The sequence below is a fragment of the Temnothorax longispinosus genome, chromosome 11 (assembly GCF_030848805.1).
Source record: "Temnothorax longispinosus isolate EJ_2023e chromosome 11, Tlon_JGU_v1, whole genome shotgun sequence".
In the NCBI taxonomy this organism is placed as follows: domain Eukaryota; kingdom Metazoa; phylum Arthropoda; class Insecta; order Hymenoptera; family Formicidae; genus Temnothorax; species Temnothorax longispinosus.
In genome coordinates, this window is record NC_092368.1 from 19,300,989 (window position 1) to 19,324,503 (window position 23,515).

General features: G+C 42.8%; 1 protein-coding gene across 1 annotated transcript; it reads left to right on the top strand.

Annotated features, from left to right (window-relative positions):
• The first annotated feature begins 5,043 nt into the window (after window positions 1-5,043).
• Window positions 5,044-16,441, top strand: LOC139822168 (transcription factor Sox-14). The gene is made up of 2 exons (XM_071793771.1): window positions 5,044-6,484; window positions 13,407-16,441. Exons 1-2 carry the CDS (start codon window positions 6,228-6,230, stop codon window positions 14,221-14,223), a joined length of 1,074 nt encoding a protein of 357 aa, XP_071649872.1. The 5' UTR covers window positions 5,044-6,227; the 3' UTR covers window positions 14,224-16,441.
• Window positions 16,442-23,515: the final 7,074 nt, after the last annotated feature.

The window sequence follows — 23,515 nt, forward strand, 5'->3', positions numbered from 1 at the left end:
CAGTCGGATAATTATTTTCCGATTATTATTAATAGTACGAACCACACACATATACACACGTCGGCGCGGCGCAGCCATAATCACGGGGGATATCTAGCGCGGGAAGGGAAGAGAAGCGAGAGAGTGTCCATCTGACAGGACAGAGGCTGCAAGGTCGCCCGATGTCTCGACTCTTTTCTGTCGGCATGGCATTCTTACGATACACCCTGTATAGGTATATAATGGACGTTTCGAACGATCACTCCACATGATACAACGCGTCACGTTCACATAATGTCTCTCCGCTTGCGCGATCGCATCCTTTCTTTAACTTTTTTCAAATTAAGATAAATGGAATCGGAATTATGTATTACAAGCCCGAGTCGTTAAGTCGCTATTAAGTCGAGCGAAGACTGGATCTAAATCACTGAGAACGAGAGGCTTGAGAGCTCGCGCTGATATTTCCTCGAAGCGATTTTCACGGAAGTCGCTTTCATTGTTCCAACAATATACTCCCGGAAGTGGAATTGGAACCACCGAATTTCCTTTTCCCCCCCAGTTCCGAGTCACAACGGCGAGCGAAGGACACTTAGAAGTGCACTTGATCAAACAGCGAATGAAGATTAGTATACGTGCGCCGCCGCCGGGAGGGAGGTAATTCAACCCCGTAGGCCTTCGATGACGTATTCCAGTCACACGCGCGAGTCCCACCCCATCCCATCCCCCACGCCACCCTTTTTCCGCGCGATGTATTCACGGTATGTAACCCAAACGGGACTCTATAAAATATTACCCTCCCATCGTCCCCTCGCCCCCCCCCCTATCTCGCGCCCCCGCGCCGCGCAACCTCCCACGATTTTGTTCGGTCGAATAACTTATTGTGCGCGCTCTATTTTGATATGTCGAGGGCCGCGCTCTGAATACCGAATGCTAGTATAGATTCGTCCAAACAAAACGGAATTCGATTTTCGTCCGGCCGCCGGAGAAACGATATACAGAGAGACAATCGAGTCTCGTTTATGACGACATTTATGACGCAATCCCACCGCGGAACTTCTTGACGCCGCGCACCGGGCGTTCCGCGACGTGTGGCGAGGTGCTTGCTTTTTCTTTAATACACAACAGGTTTTTCTTGACGGATCCATAGTCAACACTTTCTAAGATATGATACACTTCTCATAACGGATTTTTTTGACGGATCCATATAGTCAACGTTTTCTAAGATACGATACACTTCTGTATTACGCCTTATACACTTGTATAGATACAGCTTTACGATATACAAAATGCAGCAATACTGCAGAATGCATACACAACAATGGTATGATAAAAAGAATAAATCGACTTTTCGATACCTTGTAAATTTATTCTGCAAACTTTAACTCGTAATTTTTCTCATCCTAGTTAGATGTACAATTATTATTTTAAGTATATTCCGATTTAATTGTTATTCTAATTGATATTCATAATGGTATTCTTCGCTTATCAAACGAAATTTTGCTCAAAAATCTCGTTTTTTCTTTTTTTCTCAAAAATTGTAACTTTCATACACATTAACGGCATTAAGTATCAAGATGGACGTATCAGCCTGAATGCAGGCTGTAAAAGGACAACAAAAGTCCACGGCGCGTTGCGATTAACTGAAACAACCGGCACGACAATGGAGTAATCAGCGAGCTTTTCGACGCCAGCGTCGCCTCCTCTCGACTATCCCCAACCGTCTCATTCCCCTCAGCCTCTGTTAACCCCTTCCTCGCGGGGCGCGTTTGTTGTCGCTTCAGCAATCACTGCGATCATGTTCTGCTCTGTACTCACACGCATTGTTTTTGCTATTACGTACCGATTTTTATGCTCTGTAATTGAATGAAATTTATATCATTTAATAACATTTTAATAATATTTATATCAATTAATAATACATTTTTGTGCGTGTAAAAAGAAGAAGCCTAATCTTGAACCTGACTTTTCCGTGTATAAATTGCCATAAATTTATTTAATATAAAATCCAATTACTCTAATTATCTCAATTACAGTATTTTTTCTATGATTATAAATATAGAAAATCTAAAATTTTATGTAATAAAAAATTAAGCATTTTTTTCTGTAAAATGTATGACTTATTATTATAAATTTTTTTTAACTCTTCCGTCGTTCCACTATATTACAAGATATATTCGATGTAATACAGCACACCCTTGAAGAAAATATGTGCGCAAATAATGAGATTTTGCATACGCCGCGTCTATTAAACGGACGTTGCCAATTAAAGAGATAGGGAGAAGATCTTAAGGAGCCGACGATAGATCGTCGATAAGCCGAATTGTTTCATTGATGAGCGAGCATTCAGGTCGAAGCAGACGGGAAACAAGAAGTGGGGGGAGAAGCGAGTACATTAGATGTTACAGCGTTTACGCTCGCAACCCTCTTTCGGACCATGCCAGTCGATGAATGGTATATAATCAGCGGTCGCGTGGCATCCCCGTGCTCGAGGAGGCCGTGGGGGAGAGTAAGACGAGAAATGAAAACCCCTCCCATCCCACTCCCTAGCCCCCTTTCGCTCGAATCGCTCGTGATGCTGGAATCGCGAAAAATCACTTAGTCCACCCCGTGTTTTGTGCTACGAAAGTGCGTATTCCCTTTTTCAATTCTTTTCCATGCAAAATTTGATCCTTGATGCAAAACAATTCTTTCTAAAGAGGAAACTTTTAGAGTAGAATAATATAAATAATTATACGCCATAATAAGAATTAATAAGAACAGAGTCTGAGAGAAGAATTTATTAACGTATAATTGAGCGAAATTTGAAATAAAATTGACAATAAGCGAGTAACAAGCTAATAAACAATTTCACTGTAATCGACTGTTTTTGTTAAATAGTCTATCGATTGTACTAGGTTTGATGAAGAAAGTTTTTTATACCTCATCCCAGTGAAATTTTCACACTGATTGTGAGGAAAAAATATTTAGATTAAAAAAAATATTTATTTAGATTGTTGCCAAGAGCTTATTTACTTAATATAATACACATATTTATTTTGAATTAGATATTTTTGTATTTATTAAGTAAATAAACTCTTGGCAGTAATCTAAATAAGTATTTTTTTTTATCTAAATATTTTTTTCTCAGTGACAGAAGGTCGGAAAATTCGCTGAATACGGCCGAATTTGGAGAAAAGATCGCTTAATTATTTTGTACATTATATGAATGTGAGGTATCGTGTCGATTTAACGTTTAATTGCCCGAAAAAAAGACATCGTCACACCCCTCGCTCTTGTCGGCGATGTACGATAAAAGGCGCGTTCACGCCCCGTGAGTGACAGAATGTTTGACGAAGCGACGAGGGCCGATAAAGGGCCCCCGGAACGACAGTCGATCGCTATATCTCGCTCATTGACGGGACACCGTTGGAGAGCGAATTTATTGTGCGGTTAATAATGGGGCCCGCGTGACAGCCAATCGCGCCCGTTTATCTACTCCGAAGTAGATGATCCTTCATTATACTGCCCCGAGAAATACGGTGTTTATTCCTTGTCACGCCGGACTGACTACCTACAAATTTGAGGCCTGTAATTTAAAAAAAATCGAACAAACGAGTCTCCCCGAAAATTCTGATCTCAAAAAAAATTTGGAAACTAACTTACCTTTTCAAATATATCTTAGTTCTCAATCAATATTTGTTTCCCTGTACATATAATACTTTGTTTTATCTTAAATTTGAAAACCATATTTTTTTATCTCTTTGAACCAGAAATACATTTTTGTATATGTCTTAGAAATTTTAATACGGAAATAGAATTTTTTATTTCACTGAAAAAAATTGTATTTCCATATTAAAACAATTTGCTAAAAATTTGTAAAATTTGCGTCTTTAAACATATATATTTCTTATCTTTCAAGAAGTTACATAACGATCGCGTCCGAATTTTTTCGCGATATATTTTATAATTTGTTCCACGAATTATATATTTTGTATTATTGTGTATGTAAGAAAATATATTTCGTGCATATTTTTAAATGCGACTCGTTTCTTTCATTCTTTCGCTGAACGTACCAGCTCGATCTCCTTCCGCGGCGTGACACAGATTCGCTTTTCTGCGGCAGATGAATATTCCTGCGCCTTCCGGAAATTCAATGGCGACGGCGCAGTCCCCTTTTTATGGCGACCGGGAGATGTTGTCGCCCGCACACCAGTTCCCTTGTCTCGTTTTATACCTTCTCTCTTTATCGCCTTATCACTCGAGACGTCTTCCAGCTCTCCCCCCTCCCCACCCCTCTTCGCAACCTTCTCGTTGCACCTCCTCTCTCTTTCTCGCCCCCCCCCCCCGTGACAAGACACTGCCGCGACTGATAACATTTATTATAAGACCTGGCCTTCTATGCTCGCCTTCCACGCTCGTGTATCTCTCTGCAGGCGGACAAAGCGAGAAAAGAAATTCTCTGCCTGATGACGAAAGTCGACAGTTGATCGGCGAACGCATCAACGACATCATTTCGTATACCTTTGTTCAATTCTGCGTCTTTCGGTCTTCTTTTATCTCTCGATTTTATTATTGTTAGCGTATAAAACGCTGCGCTCTATTGATAAATACTAATGCGATCTCTCTTAGAGCGGACCCTTATTACTTGCATCTTATTTTGTTTCTTGAAATACTGAAATACATAGTTTATCGTGGCCGTTATACATATAACGTTCTCTTCTTTTTCCGATAAAACTAAATTGAATATAATTAATTGTTTTACTGTATATAAAGAAAAAAAAAGATTTAGGAAACGTAGGAAAGTTCTGTCAGTATCGAAACAAAAAAATTCGGACGGCACCTCTAAAGTCCCATGATTGCATATCTTCAACCCTTTCTCTCTTCGCGAAATCCTCTCGATCTCTCTATCCGCCATTGTCTTCGGAAGTATCAATGAACCGAGTGCACCTGGCTGACCACCAACGAAAGGCGGAGAGGTCAAAAAGGCGACTACGGCGACGGCGGGCGCGATAATCCGCACGACAAACGCACCCATACCCCCGCCGTCGTTGTCTTCGTGAGCGGTGCGGTAGGAGAACAGAAAGAGAGAAAGAAACAGAGGAGATAGAGACGTCTCTCCACCTGTTGCGCGAACGCGCGTATCCGCTCTGGACCGCCATGCCGACGCGGCGGCCAATCGCGGCCACCCATTGGCTGCCCTAAATGGTGGGGGCAGCGCCGCCGCGACCGATTGGCCCGCTGTCTTATTTTACCCCACGTCCCACGGGAGCCGAGCCGAGCCGCACCGGCAAAAGCTCCGTCCCGCGGGTTCGCCCCAGATGCTACGTGCTTCGCGAAGTTCCTGAGGGAATCCCCGCGATTCTCTCTGTCAGTGCACCAAAAGGACTCGTGTCCGTCAGATCAAGCCGTCGCTTGAAAAAAAAAAAAACATATTACGTCACAGAAGCGCAGAACTGTCCTGGAAGAATTGCTGAAGTATAACTGTATCGTGACGACCGAAAGAAGACAACTCCTGACAGTTGAAAAAGCCTCCGTTGACAGATTAGTTTAATTTATCGTGAAATTGAATTCGAAGACGTAACAGAAAGCTGCACAAGAAGAATCCAGTGATCAATAGACGATTGCATGGTTTTTTTCTGAAGAATTCATCGATTAGAAGATTCGAAATGTCGTCCTGATGCAGTTGTTGATCCAAGACGTCCATATTTTTGGAAACATTTTGGACTTCTAAAATATGCACGATTTTTTTGGGAAGCACTCATCATCAGACGAAGATTTGTCGTTCAAAGATTTTAAGGAAACGTTGCCGTTGCTCGTGAGCGTTGCATAAAGATTTATTTGTTAACTGAAACGTCTAGTCTTCTTCCGGGATACTATTAAATATTTGAATAGATAGAATCACACGGAGAAAATTTAGACATATTCCAAATCATCGAAAAATGTCTTAATTGTTATTTTCGTGCAGTGAATGTGAACCAACTTGAAAAGTTTGAAGATAGAATTATCTAATCGATCGCGACCAGTCAAAGTTAGTTGACACTTAATGTTGACGATACACCAAACTCAACAAGCTTCGATAGGTCTTGTTTACGGGAACAGTCAACAGATCAACTTTGCGGAAACCCTCAAGACTACTGAAGATAAATACCTTTAAAATATTTAAAGATATTTTTGGAAATACGTTGACAGGATGTACGGAAAGCTATCTTATCCACTTGAGATAGGAGTGTTCTATCAATCTTTTAATCCATCAGAAATCTCGTCCACTCATGAAGAAGGCAATTAGATTAAAGATCGTGGCAGAAAGAGAACGATTCATGGAGATGTCGTCTAAGTCCCTGCATAACGAGCACATAAAACGGCCGATGAATGCCTTTATGGTGTGGTCGCGTGGTCAACGTCGCAAAATGGCACAGGAAAATCCAAAAATGCACAATTCGGAGATCTCGAAGAGGCTAGGCGCCGAGTGGAAGCTCCTGAGTGAGAGCGAAAAACGCCCTTTCATTGACGAAGCCAAGAGATTAAGGTGAGCTCACAAAATACACGTTGAACATATCAGGACACGTTGAACACAGAGTACTCTCGAATATTTTCGAATTTGATTATTTTATATTTGAGAAATTAATGATGACGTTTGAAATGACCTTGCTTCTCTTACTTATATCTCCTGAAATTAACTTCCGAAGTTAAATTGATTTTAATATGTATATTTCTCTTATATGTAATCTTAAAAGCATTAATTTATTGAAATTTTTACTTTACTAGCCATTCTTTATATCATTTTTAAACACTGAAATTTGATATATTTTAAACTAAATTTATTATTTTCGGAATAATTTTTATATGACAAATAATTTATATCATATAATAATATAAATATGTATTCTTCTTTTAATAACTTTCTTTTTACAAGTGACAATATATGTATTCATTTAACGATAAATTACGAAAATTATTGTCATATAAATTATGATATAATATAATTAATATGATAGAATATAATTAAAATATAATTAGGCTATAATTAAGATATACGTAGGAGATAATTTAAAGATAACTATTTTTAAATCTCTCTATCGAAATCTCTTCTCCTCTTTCTCGCAATGTTATTTTACTTTTTATTTTCTATTTATGATGTAATAATATTTTAATAAATCATTGCATTCTTACATTATCTGTAAGTTATATAGATAATAAAATATAGAATGATAAATGATTTAATGATAAAGAATAAATAATAAAATTAATGAATTAAGGTAAATGAAAAAATAGATGATGGTAAATGATAAAATAGATTTTTTTTTCTTTATTTCTTCAAAAATTTTCAATTCTGTGCAATTCTGCACAAAGAGACTAGCCTGAGATAATAGAATTTTGATAAGACAACATGTTGAAAATTATATTACGTGTGATAGGAAACTTGTAAATAGAAATTCTTATCACCGGTTTCATGCCAAGATTGCGATCAAACCTATGGTACAAATTATAATTTTTAAACGTTGATTCTGAGACGTTTAAGATAGATTTTACATATTACAGATTGATATATATTTTTAGCTACGATTTGATGATAATATTTTAACATTATTGTCAGTGTACAAATTCATACATATTTTTACAAATCATGAAATAACACAGACCTTTTATCTTTTTAACCAATTATAGTCTTATCAATGATTCAATAACATCTTACGGACAATTGTTTCATCTACAATGAGAAATAAATCTGCTCAATAAATATTGATTTGTAGAATTACTTGCAATATAAATATTATTTATCGTTGAACTTTTCTCTATTCTCTCTCTCTCTCTAACATGACACTTATAAATATAAAATATAAAACTAGAAGAAGGAAAATTTTTTACGTCATTTTTGACTGATAGGCGACTTCTTTTCCGCATAGCGGCACTAATTGCTACTCAGTCACGATAATATACTCCAGATGATTGCGTTGATCGGGGTGTGGGGTCCGTATCAGCAGAGCCGAAGGGATCGAAAACGGCGGGAAAGCGTGCCACGCGATCGTCTCGTACTTCATAATATGGTACATTGTTGCCGAGAAGCTTAGGGGCTATGCTGCGCTTAAGCCCCGGGTTGAAATAGGGGTGAGACGTGGCCAGTATTTATAGGGCGGGCGAGAGAGACGAGCTCTTTATTACCGGCCCTGAATATTTAATCACTGTTATGAGTTTATTTAGCTCGCCGGAGCGGCCGCGCGCCGATTTTTCGAGACCGGCGCGCCCTTAAAAGGGCCCCCTTGAAAAGAAGGTCCCGGCAATCTCGCGTGAATCTTCTCTTCTCTAGAGTCCTCGTAACGTCTTGTATAATTTTTTGCGAGCCTTATATTCGCGTAACGTTTTGCAATCTCGTAAACGCAATCTCATCAGAAGGATATCAGTATTAATTTTGCGATGATAATCAACCCGCTTAAAAAAATTGGTTGTTTCACTAAACCTTTGAAAGCATTTTGATATTATTTGTTTCTCGACTTTGATTGCTTATTTCTTAGAGTGACAGATATTATTAAAAATTTAATGACGATTATATTTGTAAAGCAATTTATTCTATTCACTCAATAATAACATCCACATATTCTTCAACAAATAAAATCTTGAAAGAAAGTCATTAATGAAGCACATTAAGTATTTTTTGAGTCTTTTATAGAAATTACTTCAATATTTGTGCCAATTTATTGTTTTATAATAATCTTATATTAATTAGATTAATAAATAAACTTGTGCTAGACCCTTCGATAATACGTGTCTTAATAGCAATATAAGTCTTAATAACAGTATCCGAAATAAAAATCGGGGTTAAAGGGGGAGGAATAGGTTTGCGCGCAAGGTGCGTGCAGATTAAATTTGGGAACGATCCCCGCTCTCTCGCTTTTCGATCTCGTCTCGGGGAACAAGATTTAAACTGATTCCACGCTCTAACCCCGTGCCCGCATTGCAAAATATCCCGACCTCGATTTACATTTCACCCCGTCGGGGGGGAAAAAAAAGAAGGAAATAGAAGAAAGCGGGGGAGTCGGGCGGATGTCCCGCGACGCCGCCGCTGAAATTTTCGGCGAAGCCGCGAATACCGAAATCGGCGTCGTCTTAAACGGATCGCCGTCGCATTCGTACGCGGAAAATGCAATTCCTCTGATTGACGGCAACCGACCGCGTCGATAAACGATAAAATTAATGGAAATGGCACTCACACCGAACTCACAGCGCGGCGGCGCAATTTGTCATATTTCAATCAATCGAAATCATTGAATTTACTTGATTTGCGATCAATGCGTTTAACGTTCCACACTTTGCGGTATTTATTATACTTCACATGTAGTACCGTAGTAACATGTTTTATTTCAGTATTATACGTTATTAAATTTTCTATCGACCTCCAGCACCCGCTTGGCTTGCTAACGATACAAAAGCGCAAAACAAAAGGCCATATTTTTCCATCGGAAATTTCTAAGAGAGAAAGAAAACCAGGAAGAGGACCGTCGAGGGGCGCGGAAGGGGGTGAGAGGTATGGGCAATCCGAGGGAAATTTCGACGCGGACGTGTAACGGCGAATCCGCTTTTCTGGCGGATGGCAGCGACGTCGACGACGAGAGTAGGGTGGCGGCCGTAAAATAAAAGGGGGCGGGAGAGGGGAGGCGGAGGGAAACGGAAGGGAGACGCGAGGGAGGTAAAGTCGTTCCCTTGGAGCGGCGTCCTCGGTAGGAGCGGGTTCCCTTGGACCCGCGCCGTCACTGGCCCGACGTAATCTGTCCGTTCGTTCACGGCGACTCACAATGTGGCCCCCGAGATAACAAATAAAGCCCCATTGTCGCAATTGTGTGGATTTAAAAGGATTTGCCCGGCTTCTCCGCACCCCCGCCGCTGCCACCGCCGCGCCGCCGTCCGCGCTCAACGATCCTGTCTCTCTGTCTCTCTTTCTCTTTCACCCGCTCGTCTTCCCTATCCCTCTTTCTATTCCTCTCGTCCCCCGTTCTACGTACCCACTTCAACCCCCTATGTGTTCCGCAGCCTCTTCCCGATTTCTCGCTTCTCTCATTGCGGTGAAACGACTTTTCACGCGCTTTGATGTTGCATATGAACATTCCTCTGACATCATAGCGAGAAATCCGTTAATGCGATTAAGTCGCGAACAATTCTGTTAATCGAGTAGATTTTATAGATTAACTGCAAATGCATGAGACACGAGAGTGTCGAGAAGAATTGCTTATTTAGTTCCATTTAATTAAATTATTAACAGTTTGGACGATAAATTCTTGCTTCTTGGATTTGTTATCGAAATTTATTCGTCTTTTAAATAAATAAAATTTTGCGGAAAATTTTAAGATAGTTTAATCATTATATAAGGCAACTCATAAAAAAGTAGAATAACACGTGAGCCACTCTTACCTTTTCGATCGTGGAGAAAATAGAGAGATACGCGAGAAAAAGGACCTGTCGCCGATCGCTAAAACTCATCTATAGTTAATGAAGTCCATCCCCGCGGGCGACGCGACGCGATCATTCCGCGCTTTCGGTCCCCGCGCGGTTACAATCGTAACTAATTGTTATTGTTCCTTGTCGCCGACGCGGCGAGAGAGCGCGTAGCTTATGTCGTCGCGGGGATGATATAGCGCATTGTTTATCGGCCGCTAAATAGAAGCAACGCGCGGGGGAGAGTAGTGGCGGACCAAGGGGGGGGGGAGGGATGTGCAGAGGTTGGAATTGTAAAGATTACGGCCGATGTTTATGCATTTATGCTGAGTTATTGTCGGCGCGGCTTTACCGATGTTTATGCTGATTTACGCTTTGTGCTATCTGCCGGGACACATTGTCCCCGGAATTATTATTCCGCGGTCGCGGCGGCGCGGCGTTTCGGCATCCGCACGCCAACTCCCTCTCCCCCTCGTTTCACTTTCGAGCTACCCCTTGAAATTTCGAATTTCGTCACACGGTGAATTCTCCATTTCGTACTTTCGTAGAAAACGATCGGCACGTAGAACACCGAGGGAATTCTCTGCTATAATTGTTACGACTTCTTTCATCGCTGCGATAAAATGGCTGAGAATTTAACGTGAAGGAAACTGCTGGTCGCGAGGAAGAGAAAAGCTCATTTTCCAAGTGAGAATATTTCGCATCACATTTATTTAAGAAAACGAAACATACGGACAGTTTATGCAATTACCGCGACTTAAAGCCAAAATAATAACGGCGCAGCAATGATAAAACGACTTTGCTTTCGCTAAATTATTATTATGACGTGGTGCGAAGTAAATGCACCACGTTATCACCGTCGTGCCTCCGACTGCATTGTCCTGGTGGTTTCCGGCGAAATTCTTCGCGACGACCGCCGTTACCAAAAAGCCCCCGTATCTCCAAACCTCCCCTCTCGACCCTCGTCTTTTCTTTTTTTTTTTTTATCTCCACGAGGTGAGGCATAAATAAGCACAGCGTTTGTGCGCCTCTTGGGTACATAATGGAGTATTATGTGTCGGAGATACCGCTGTTCCTCCTTTCCCTCCTCCATCGTCGCGCCAAAGAGAGGTGTGTGTACAAGATACTTACTGCAAATACCTATGGTGCCCCGTATCGTGTTCTGGAACGGTGATAATACGTCCCATTGTACGTGGGAAGGCGAGAGAACAGTTTATAAAAATTGTTAGGGAGGTGTTAGCGTCCGCGATAATCGATAGTCGTGTTGTTACATAAAAATGATAAAAAGAAAGACATAGATATGAGGCGTTCCAAGAAGGCGCTCAGCTCCGTTTCTTGAGATATTCGTAATTTTATTTATGAATTCCGATTGAAGAAAAACAATTTTTTTTTGCTTTTATAGTAATCGTAATAGTAGTTAAGAATTTCGAAGAAGTCGACAGGGTGTTATCCGAGAAACTTAATTAATTTATATGATAATATAAAGATATATACATATAATTATTGGCGAAAGTTCTTAGGAAATTATTTCGAAATTATTGGAAATCGTAAGAATCATACAACATTTGAAAAAATTTAAGCTCATTAAATCATTTATAATAGAGCTCTCGCTTAACGACTCTTGCCATCGGGATGGTCACGGAATTATGTTGCAGACCCATCGCAGGCTAAACTATCGCGTTCTCAGTTACGAAACTATTCAATTAAGCCGTTCCCTTCCCCTGAAATACGCGTGGAACCCTTCTCGGCTCTGTTCCTTCCCCTTTACTTTACCGTCGTATAACGACATCGGATTCAGCAGCGTATTTACGATAACGATGAGCTTCAACGAATCCGCGTCGAGTGAGAAAATTGAGCAGAACAAAGTTAAAAGGAAATTAATAATAAGTGCGAAAGATAGAACGCTTTTTTTAAAGAGGGACAATCTCTATTTTGTAAATACAAAGGTTGTCTGTGAAGCAGACTACAATCGTGAGAAAAACTAGCCATACTTTTAAAGTTAAATAAATAATCTTCATAAATTAATCCTTTTGTTTTCGATGAAAAATTTCTTTTAAGTCAATTGTTCCATTTTAGTTGCTCTATTTTCTTGTATCAAATATCCAGCACATCTCCATCAATCAAATATTCACCCAAATTTCAGCATCTCTCTCTGACGTACTCATTATTAATTAAATAAATAATAATTAGCGCGTACAGAAAAATTATAGAAAATTAAAAGAAAATCAATATACAAACGCGGATGTCCGTATGATAATACAATTATACATTTTGTGGGCTTTTAATATTTTTCAATTGAGAACTCTATGCACTTCAATCATTCCTGTGAAACTACATATTTTCGCCCTTTACTAAGACTTTCCTTAATCAATAAATCAAGAATGAATTACATATTGGTCTTGATTTGATTTTCTATGACACTCATTATCTCTTCGATCCGTAAAAACCTTATCTTTTAATTCAATTGTAATGACAATCACTTTCATAATTTTAAAAATTAATCTATAGCCTTTATTAAAAATGCCAAATAAGTTGCTTAAATAATTTTTTATTCTGAAAATAAATGTTGGAAAAAATAAATTTATAGTATTTAATATTATACTGTAAGCAACAAAAATTAATAAAACAGTAAAACAATTAGATTGACAATTTGTTCAAATGGAACAATTTAAGACCTCTGTATCTTTAATTTTAATTTAGACGTAAGAACATATTTTTAAGACTTTAAACTTTTAAATTACACAAGAAAATATAGACAATTTCTGTTGTATAGAAATTTTTCTTTTTAATTCGATATATTTAAATACACAATAACATGTCTAAAACGTATTGTTTAGTTGTATTATTTATTGTATTAATTAGCAGTGGATCACCGCTATATATATATATATATATATATATATATATATATATATATATATATATATATATTACAACCACAATTACACAATCACACCAATACACGAAAGAAATTCTAGTCGGATCTCACAGTACAATGATACAAATTACCATCCACCTTTCAGAGCTCTTCACATGAAAGAGCATCCCGACTACAAGTACCGGCCGCGCCGGAAACCGAAGTCCCTGGTGAAAAAGGAGAACAAGTTCGGCTTCTCGATATCACCACTGATATCACCGGGCGACAGCTTGACTAATCTACCGCGCGGTCTTCTGCCGTCGTTGACGCCTCCGACGCATCATCTGATGCCGCACGAGGACCTGAAGATCCCGCGCTTCTTTCCGCCGTTCGCCTATCCGCTCTATCCGCTGCAGCACAAGCTGAGCGACGACTTCAACGGCGGCAAGCTGGCCGCCGATCTGGCCTTACAGGCCCTCTACACTGGTAATCCCTTTTATCCGAGCCACCAAACGATGTCCTGGCCGACGAGCCTGTCGGCAGCCGTCTGTCTACAACCCAACTGTAGCTGCCCGAGTCCGCCGAAAGAGTCCAAAAGACCGATTCCGTCGTCCAAGATGGACGACCCACCCTTTCCGAGCCCGGCGAGGGCCGACGACGACGCCGTCGTCGCGGAGCGAGAAGAATCCCGATACCGAAAGCTCGAAGTGGACTTCTCCACCAATCTGGAGAGTCATCATCAACATCATCATCATCACCATCATCATCAGGAGGACCGTTCCCAGGATCGCTTCTCTTCCTCTTCGTCCTCGTCGCCGCCCACGGAACAACTGGAAAGATCGTCGACGACGACGACAACGACGACATCGTCCTCGTTATCCTCGGCGTCAAGTGGCAGGGTCGACAGCGCTTTCTCCGTTCAGAGCCTGACGTCGACCTCCAACAGCTCGAATTCGAGCTTGCAGCGCGGACACGTCATATGAAGGCCGCTCCCGGTTCTCCCGGACTTAAACTTCCGGGGGAGCCTGATGCCGGCCGCGTGGCCGACTGCCGATTGGTGGCGGGTGGCCCCGATGCTCTCCCCGATCCCTCAAACGACAGTCGTGAACCTGAGCACCGGTGTCGTCAAGGAGGACCCCGTCCATTTCCAAGACGAGCAACAGAGGGGCTCGACTACCGTATCCAGGTCGCCGAGGAACGGCGTGCACATCGCCAATGTACAGTGATCTACTCGTCTATCGCCGAGCAGTTGTACGCTCTGGATGAACATTTCGGTATCTCGCGACCGGAAGTGAGCCAGTGCTATCCATGTAATTCGGATAAATCGACGAGAGCGCGTCACGCTCTCTCCTTTTAACGGAAAAACCTTTCGTTTTGTAGTTTAGAGATCTCATTCGGAGCAACGTAATCCGCGACTAGCAAAAAAACGACGCGTAGTACGGGTCGGAAAGTGCCCGGCCGAAAAATATCGGGATCGAGGAGTAGGCCGTATCGGAGAAATAGCTTCGCGACCGCAGGCCGAAGCTGGCGAAACAGAAACAGAAATCGATAACTCGGCTATACGGCCCCGAAATCCCACAAAGGATCGGGTGCAAAGGGTCCTCTCGACCGGATCGTGCACGCGAAGCTGGTTGCTAGAGGAGTCCAATTCTGATGAGATAACCAACCCTCTCACATGCCATATATTAGGAGGCGGGCGGGCGCGGGCGCGGGCGCGTTCGGGGGTGGACACGGTAGGGGGAAGGGAGGAAAAAAAAGCTCTTCTGACGGAGGCAAATCTCTTCTTTGAAACGCGGCCGTGCGAAATAAGCCTAAAACGTTCTGAATGCTAACGTAGAGACGCGCACGTACCCCGACGACGCGGTTTCGGTTGTATCTCGCGACCGGCGCGGCGTCGCGCCGCGCCGCGCTGCGCCCGCTTTTCGCGAACGAAAGTATCGATACGGCGAAATGGAAGACGCGTGGCTGACTCTGCGAACACGCGTCGACGCGAATCCTTTTCTAATATTACGGAAAGGCCAGAAAGACATTTTCGAAGGTTGTCAGATTTATTCCATCTCGCTAAAGGTTGATTTCGTCAATGTTGTCTGGTAGTTCGAATAATGAACAGGATTATGTTTTTAACTTTTCTCTAATTGCTTCGCGGAGCATAATTTACAACGTTGTACGTGTTTATTAATATTTTGGCAATTTAATTTATTGAGATTAAGAGGCTTATTCACCCTCACAGCTCGGTGAAGAAATGTAATTTGAAGAATGAATTGAATGAAATGTACATTTTGATTTATTGATGTACATAATTTTACATCTAAAAAAATAAAATAGACAATTTTTTTATATCTTCCATAAAATGTTCACGAATCTCTGCATTTTTAGACTGATGTGCTTCAAAAGGCTTGATCTGAAATACAAAATAAATATTTTTCTACATATGTGCTATTTATCGGCAAGTTTTCCATTCTATTTATTCTCAAAATTTTTTCACCGAACCGTCAAAATGAATAAATCTCTTAATTTCTAAAATCAGATGCACACATGTTTTATACAATTTCGTTTTTGTTATATGTGTAATGAATTATTGTTGACTTGTTAAGGCGAGTTGTAACATTATTGCTCGTTCGTCGAGAGTAATCCGCTAACTTCTCCTCCTTGTAGAAATTCCCGCTAAGTATTTCTAACGACCGTAGCGAGCACTGATGCGAGTTCATTAGCGTGTACCCTAACGGGAGTAAGATGCAAGTAAACGTAAAATGTATCTAACGTATAGAAAAAAAGCATATTTCCTTTTCCTCTCTCTCTCTCTCTCTCTCTCTCTCTCTCTCTCTCTCTCTCTCTCTCTCTTTCTCAATAATCACGCGACGCATTTCGCGAACGCATAGCGACGCTTCGATTAACTCGATTAATTCGGAACAAGAATAACGCGGATGCGCCACGTTAATCCCCGCCTCGACGATTACGATACCATTGTTAATTACTTCTGTAATATAATGCAACGCGTTTGTAAATAAATCTCGATCCGAATTAAGAAATATTGTCCCCGCTCCACCCCTCAAACTCCTCGCATTTTCCAAACATAATTATTTAGTTTAGGAGCACAAGCAGAGGCTTTCTTTTTCTCTTGTTAGTACAGTTTTTTTACGCCTCGATGTACATTTGAGTCAAGCTAGATATTCGCAGTCATTTTTGTACGCTCGCAACCTTATCAAACGTCAAATATTAGCGGACAGCCTAAAAGTCTACGTCTGAAAGACTCAGCTTATCGCGAGGCTAATATCGCGCGAGTGAATACGAGCGTGCGCGCTTTGCACCACTCTCGTAGTTTTCCAAGGAAAGCCGCGAAATTAATCGGAGAGGCGGCGGGGAGGAGGGTGACGACGAGGGAAAATCTCGAGGGCAATGTGGAGTTTCCTCCGTGCCCCCCCCCCGTCGCCACCCTCCTCTCTCTCCCCGGCGGGTCTACACGGGGCGGCTCGTCGTGTTTTATTTCTGATAGCGACGCCTCCGTCGCCGCCACGGGGACATTATCGCCACCGCGAAGGACCCTTTCTTCCCCCATAAAGGCAATCATGCTTTCTCCGCGGTGAGATAACGGCGAGAATGGCGGCCGGGAGACGTTTTCCACACCGTGGCGGCACGTTCCCTCCCTGTGCCACGACAATCAGTAAGAATTCTTCGCCGCGTTCGCGATCGATTTTGCGAGAAACGAAAATTCAAGTCGATACGCGTATAGATTCTTAAAGCAATTTCAGATAAAAACCATTCTGAGGCGATTTAACTTCGAAACCTATAATTTAAATTTACGTATTTATTTTTTTATTAAAAATTGAATATTTTCTCTGAATGTCTACTCAGGATCTATCCAATTCTATTCAAAATCCACTCTAGTCCTGTTTAGGATGGAATATCATTCGCGGGTGGCGAGATTCCGTGCGCTTTCGCGAATAACGCCCCATCAGATTGTTCGAAGACGACAACGACGACGACGACGGCGGGGGGAGCAGGTAAGTTTTACGGGTGGCGTACAAAGACGAAGGAAAGAGGACGGGCGGGTGGGAGAGTGCGGCAACGACTATCCTCTGACCAGGGAAGTCTACACGCCGCACTCCATTAGTATGCGCGAAAGCGCGTCGCGCTCGATTGTGGCAGGTATTGTCGCCGAAGAATGTCCTCGTTGCGCGGAGCTCCTCGCGACTCCGGACGGTTCCCTTCGGTAAAGAGACGAAAGCGAGAATTCGAGTATGAAATGTAATCACTCTCCGAGAGAGTGAGCGCCGAGAGAGAGAAATCCCGAACCGCCACGGTTCATCCAACAGCGCGGCTGGAAAAGGACGAGCGACAACGCTACGTGTCGATAGACGCGTGGGTGTCTCAGGAGTAACATTGTCTTCCTGACTCCCGTGTCGTCGTTGCGTCGGCGTCGCCCCGCAATTGAATTTTACGTCAACGTTACCGCCGGGGCACGCGAGAAGCTTCATTTAGCCTGGAATTAGACCGGAGCACAATCCACTAATCCTCGCCCAACACGAGCGCGCGATTCAGATTTTAAATGATCCCTTTAGCCGCGCAGTACCTAAAATTTCCACGGAGATAAGGCGACGGTAAAATCTGTCTCGCCATTTTACCGAAATTAGCCGGGAACACAGGATCTCTTTGGGAGATTCCCGCGTCCGACGGGGGTAGGAGGGGTGGGACGGACGTTTTAATTGCGTCGCTCGTCCGCGCTCGGCGATATCAGCCGCGCTTTTATGCGCGACGCAAAAAGAGGAGGCGCGATCGTTTGATTGCGGAAAATGACGGGCGGCGGTGGGCGCGAGTGGAAGTTTTGAGTGGGCGTCGGTCCCGGCAGACAATGAGGCATTCAGGCGCGGCATTGTGCCGGCCGACAACTGCGTTACCCTAGACAAACCCGAAATCACCGGCGCTATCGCCGCTCCAGATCCGATTATGTGAATAATAAAAAGCGTGATGACAGAGCGTGAGCGGGAGAAAGAAAGAGTGAGAGAAGGGGGTGGAGAACGAGAGATAGGGGTGGGCGCGCTAAAGGTTAATAATAGCGATGCCGCGTGGCTGACGCTTCCCTTATCGTCTTACAATAAACATCGTATCTCGTATATTCTTTTTAGATCGCGCCGCGAGATACGTGTGAACGTTTCTCCGACAAATTTGTAATTAACTTAAATTAAAAACTTCCCAGAAATGTACTAACAATAAGTGATATTAAAAAGTCTCTAGCGATATTAAAAATCAAAAATAAAAATGTTTACGGCTATTTGCAATATTCTAATTTTCGACATATTTTATTGTCTCAGCGGTCGGACGAGATTGAACTACGAAGAGTACGATATCGTTGTCCGTTTGCCTGAACCTCAGCTCGCGAACGATTAGCGGTGTTTGAATTGATAAGTACTTTACGCGCGGCTCATGCCATCTCGTCCCGTTCGCGAGAACGGCCATGAGCGACGCGTAATTATGCATTAGGGGAAAGGGATCGTCAAGTCCGCCCGAAGTTGGCGAACTTGGTTAATTAGGAACGGTAGTCAGACGCTGCCTGCCATTGTCCGGCGCTGTTGACTTCCGGCCTTCACGCCCGTCTCTGTCTCACCTCTCCGACCCCTTGCCGTTCCTATCCTCCCCCTTCCCTGCCCCCGGCGCGTCCCCTTTCCCTCCCCGTCCCCGTTTACGGAGGGGCCGAGAGCTGATTGTTTCATTGTTTCCGACCCCACTGTCAAATGCCACCGGCCTGAATGGGGTTATTGTTGTTTCAGGCCGCGGCGCAGACAATTCTCGAGGTTTTCAGGGTGCGCGCTAAGGCCGACATCCGAAGCGCAACTTTCACCACCGCTCTCTCGCCCCCTCCCCCCCCCCTCCCTCCTCTTCGCTAGCTATACGCGCGATATTTTCATTAGGGACGATACGTATAGTTATTATTTTTTCGTGGTTTTCTTAGGGCGGGATTGAATGGCAGCCGACCCTAAGAATGTCCTGCGGTATCTGAAGGCGATGGGACTTTTGTTTTTTTAATTTCCATCACACTCTTACAAGTGACGCGAGCATCAGCGAACAATATAATCGAGCATCAGCAAATTTGGTCAATGAATAATTTTGAATCGAAGAAAACAATCATTGATTTGAGAAGCGAATATACAATTTGAAACTTATAACACAAGGTGTTTTTTTTTTTTAAATAAAGTACTTTATTAGATATCGATGTGAGTCTTCAGGTATAAATTTTGATACGAAAGCTGCAATGATTCTGAAATTTAATGATTATTCAGGCACATGTTCGCCGTTGCGCCATTGAACCTAGAACGGGAACAGTTTCTGGACATCCGGCGCGTAACGAAAATCCCGGCCAGTTGAGCGTTTTAAAACGGTGAGTCCAGTGCACCGCGAGGATAAACATACGAAAGGATCCGGGACGGCTGTTCGTCTTCGCCCGGCATTCCTGAACGTCGTTCCGCCCCGTGTTGCCGTTGCTCTACAGAAGTCGTTTCGCCCCGAAAGGAGAGAGAGCGGGACCGGTAAAATACTGACCGGGGCAACATTTCACGGACGGATCGCGTCCGTGACCGGGGCGACGCGATACGATCGTCGCATTTCCCGTGGACGCTCATATATAAGGCGAACTTATGCCGAGCGTAAATTCCCGGGGCCACGGAGGCCGCTATCTTATCGCGGCCGCGGTTTGCAAGGCGCCGATAGAGACCATGCCCAGACATTATGCGAGATTGAAAAACCTGAGAGGCTTCTTTCGACCGCGCGTCGAACTTCCGGTCAACGACGGCGGCAGCTACCGGCGAACGGTCGCTCCTCGATCTCTCTCTCGAGGGTCGTGAGATCGAATTCGCGGATAAGTCATCTCCGCGGAGGAAAAGTCAGGGGAGATCGGTGAGATCGCTATTTTATTTTGCATAAAGAATTTTTCCCTCCTCGCGCTTTCCCAGTTCTGTCGAGAAATGTAAATTTCTATAAGTTAAGTCAGATCGTGTACCGACAGAATGGTTTACATCGAGGAATTTTGAATGGTAAAAGGTTCAGAGTTAGCTAATGTTTGGAAAATATCATAAAATAAAATTACATGAATAATAATATAATACATAAATATAGAAAAATTAATAAACAATTTAATAAATAAACACAACAATTTCAAAAACATAATAATAATAAAATACAACATATGTATGTATGAGCATGTTGATTCGTATTGAATTTAAATGGAGATCTTCATGCAAGAAGAGAAATAGTTGCCAAGAATCGCGTGTCTACCAAACTCGTCAAAAACTCTCCATCTTCGAGACAGATCCTTCGACATCTCGCAAGTTATTAAGAACGACGCTACGATCGCAAATAAAAAAAAGAGAAAGAGAAGGAAGAGAGTTGAGCAGAAGAAAGCGAAGAGGGGAAGTCCATTCGCGAGACACTTTATCACGATTTAACGCCATAAAAGTCGAATAAGGTCCGAGATGCCGCGTGATGCCCCGGCGCTACCTCCCCGCGGATAGGAAACAAAATGTCGTAAAATATCGAGAAAGCGCGACGTCGCGTCGTCCCGCTGCCTCTTTTCTACCACATCCCGGGTGACCGGGGGGCAACCGGGAAAGGTGACGGGAGAGGGCAGAGACGTCCCAGTAAATACAAATAAAAATGGAAAGCCGGCCGTAATGGCCGGTGGAAAGCATGACGCATACCTATATAGCCGCGGCTGTTTCAAATTGATATTTCGAAAGTGCCTCCCCATGCACACCCCTTACCCTCCGTGCCGCGAGCACACGCATCAGGGACATATACATATACACGTATACGTTCTTTATCACGATTGCTCGCCTTCTCACGCCTTTCGCATCCTTCGTCGAATGATACTACGACATCTCTACCACTACACTCCTGCTCTTCGCAGTGTTTTCCGGACTCGGATACTTTTTTTCCTTCCTTTTCTTCTTATCCATTTTCTTCGACTTTCTCCTCTTTCACCCCTTCTCTTCGTCTTTTCTCATCTTTCGTGCTTGCGTTTTTCTCTTTTTCTTCTTTTCCCCACATTCTTTCTTTTTCTATTCTTTGCTTCCTTATGTGTTTCTTTTCCTTTTAATTTCACTTCTTCAAGTTTTATTTTTGTACTTTCCTTTTTTCTTATTCTTCTTGTTTTCCTTACATTAATTTCTTCTTTCTTATTTATTCCTTATTCTTTTACCTCTTTCTTTTTTCTTTAACTTTATTTTTCATATTTTCCTGTTATCTTTTAATTCTTCCTTTTCTTTAGCTTCTCTTCAACATTGCTTTCTTCATTTTTTTAAATCTCTTCTTTCCTCTCATTCATTCTTTTTATCTTATACTTTGCTTTTTCCTCGCAAATTTTTCTCTCTCTTTGACTTCTCCACAACTTTTTGTATATATTTTTCTCATTTTTCATCTTCTCTTCCTTCCTTCTTCTCTCTAACGCATCTATCAAGGTCTACGGCCTGGCCGAGCGTAGTATGGAAAATAGATTTTTATTTCCTTTCGCCGATCCTCACCACTTTTCTGAGCTTATCACACACCGCTTCGGAACCGGATGGGCAATTTCTTCGCCGTCCGCGAATATTGGGCCACTGTTTTTTAGAATTCTGCATGAGCATCAATAACAATTCCACGCGGCTTCGACGATTCAAGAATTCAAAAAATTTCAAACCTTCAAGATGCATGTCGTCTCACAAGCCACACCCCTCACACACGTGTCGTTTCACGTGTAACACGTGCGGCGCAATTGTGTGTATATGTGTGCGTGTACGTGGGTGTTTTCATATATTATATGGTATGTGGTCGCATTGATATCTGCGCGCGTGTAAATTATTTTTCACGTAACAGCGAGCCCCGATACCAGGCTTAGGAATCCATGCGCCACCGGATATGCATCCGAGGTAAATATAATGCCCTTCTCCCCCCCCCCCTCCCCCTCTCCCCCTTGCTTCCCTATCTCCTCTCTTTCTCTCTCTCTCCCCTTTCTCTTCCCCTTTCTCTTTTTTCTCTGCTCTCGCCATTTTCGAGCGCGACAAAGGGAGGATTTGTCGCGAGGCGAAGCTCGACAAAACCTTACACCCACCCTCCCCGCCACGGGCGACGCCTCGCCGAGCTTTCAGAATATGTTATAAACGCGTGCGTGCACGTGCGATTCGTCAACGGTGTAACGCCGTTCCGCGAGCTGCCATTGTCGTCGCGGCGGATTTCGTGTTTCGTCGATTTTGTGTCATCGATCCGCCCGACGCGACGCGCGAAAGAAAATTCAAGGGGGCCGTATCTACAGTTAAATGCCCTTACCCCCCTAGTCTTTTTTATCATGAACGGTGCAATCCATTTATTTCTATTCTGTTGATGTGAAATTTATTGAAACGAAAATTTGCAACGTTTATTACGTGTCGATAGATAAATAGAACACAATAGCGATATTTTGTCTTTAGAGCACAGTGCTGTATTATGACCGGTCGAGAATTGAGGGTGTCCAGGCAACGTCGTCGTCGTCGTTGTCATCGCCGACGAGAAGCGTCCTCTGCTAAGCTGATTCGCGGCAATTAATCTGCCTGCAAACGAGAGCATTTTCATTTTCGCTGATGCCCACCCTCGCAGACCAGCAGAATAATAATCCATCTTAAATAACCCGCGGGCTGAAGAAGAGACGCTCTCGAGAGAGAGGTAGCGCCGCCTCGTCTAAACGCCAGGCGGACGCCTGGAGTAATCTCGACGAAGGATTCAATTACCGGGTGCGAGAGCAGGCGAGATTTAAAAACAGAAATTATGCTCGTATTAGTGCGCGATCTTACGCCCCCTTCCGCGAAGGGGGGCTGTTCTCCGGCTCGGGGTCTCCTGCGACTCTCTTTCCCGAAATCGTTCCTGAAGAACGTTGTTAAGTGTCTTCTAGAGAATCAAGTAAGTATATTTGTGATTTCTATTGGATACTTTATAGCAATCTATTTTCAATTCGCCTTTTTATCTGTAACCCCTTCTTGATCAGCAAATTCAATTTGGTTCTTAATTGTCTAAAATTGTTAATTTATCATATCTTATCCGGGCCTAGATCGCACGCAATTAACGACTCACCGCCACCCAAACTGTGTCAGATAGTTTGCAAAGTTAAACCAAAGTGATTCACGTGTATATGTATGTGTAGGAAGGTAATAATGCGCGTGATCTCGTGGAGTCTTCTGAGTTCGTTTATTAAATTTCGTTCACAGCCTTAACAGCCAATCAGTTTCATTATTTAACATGGATCATGCATATAAATTCTGCACTGCATTAAAAATATTC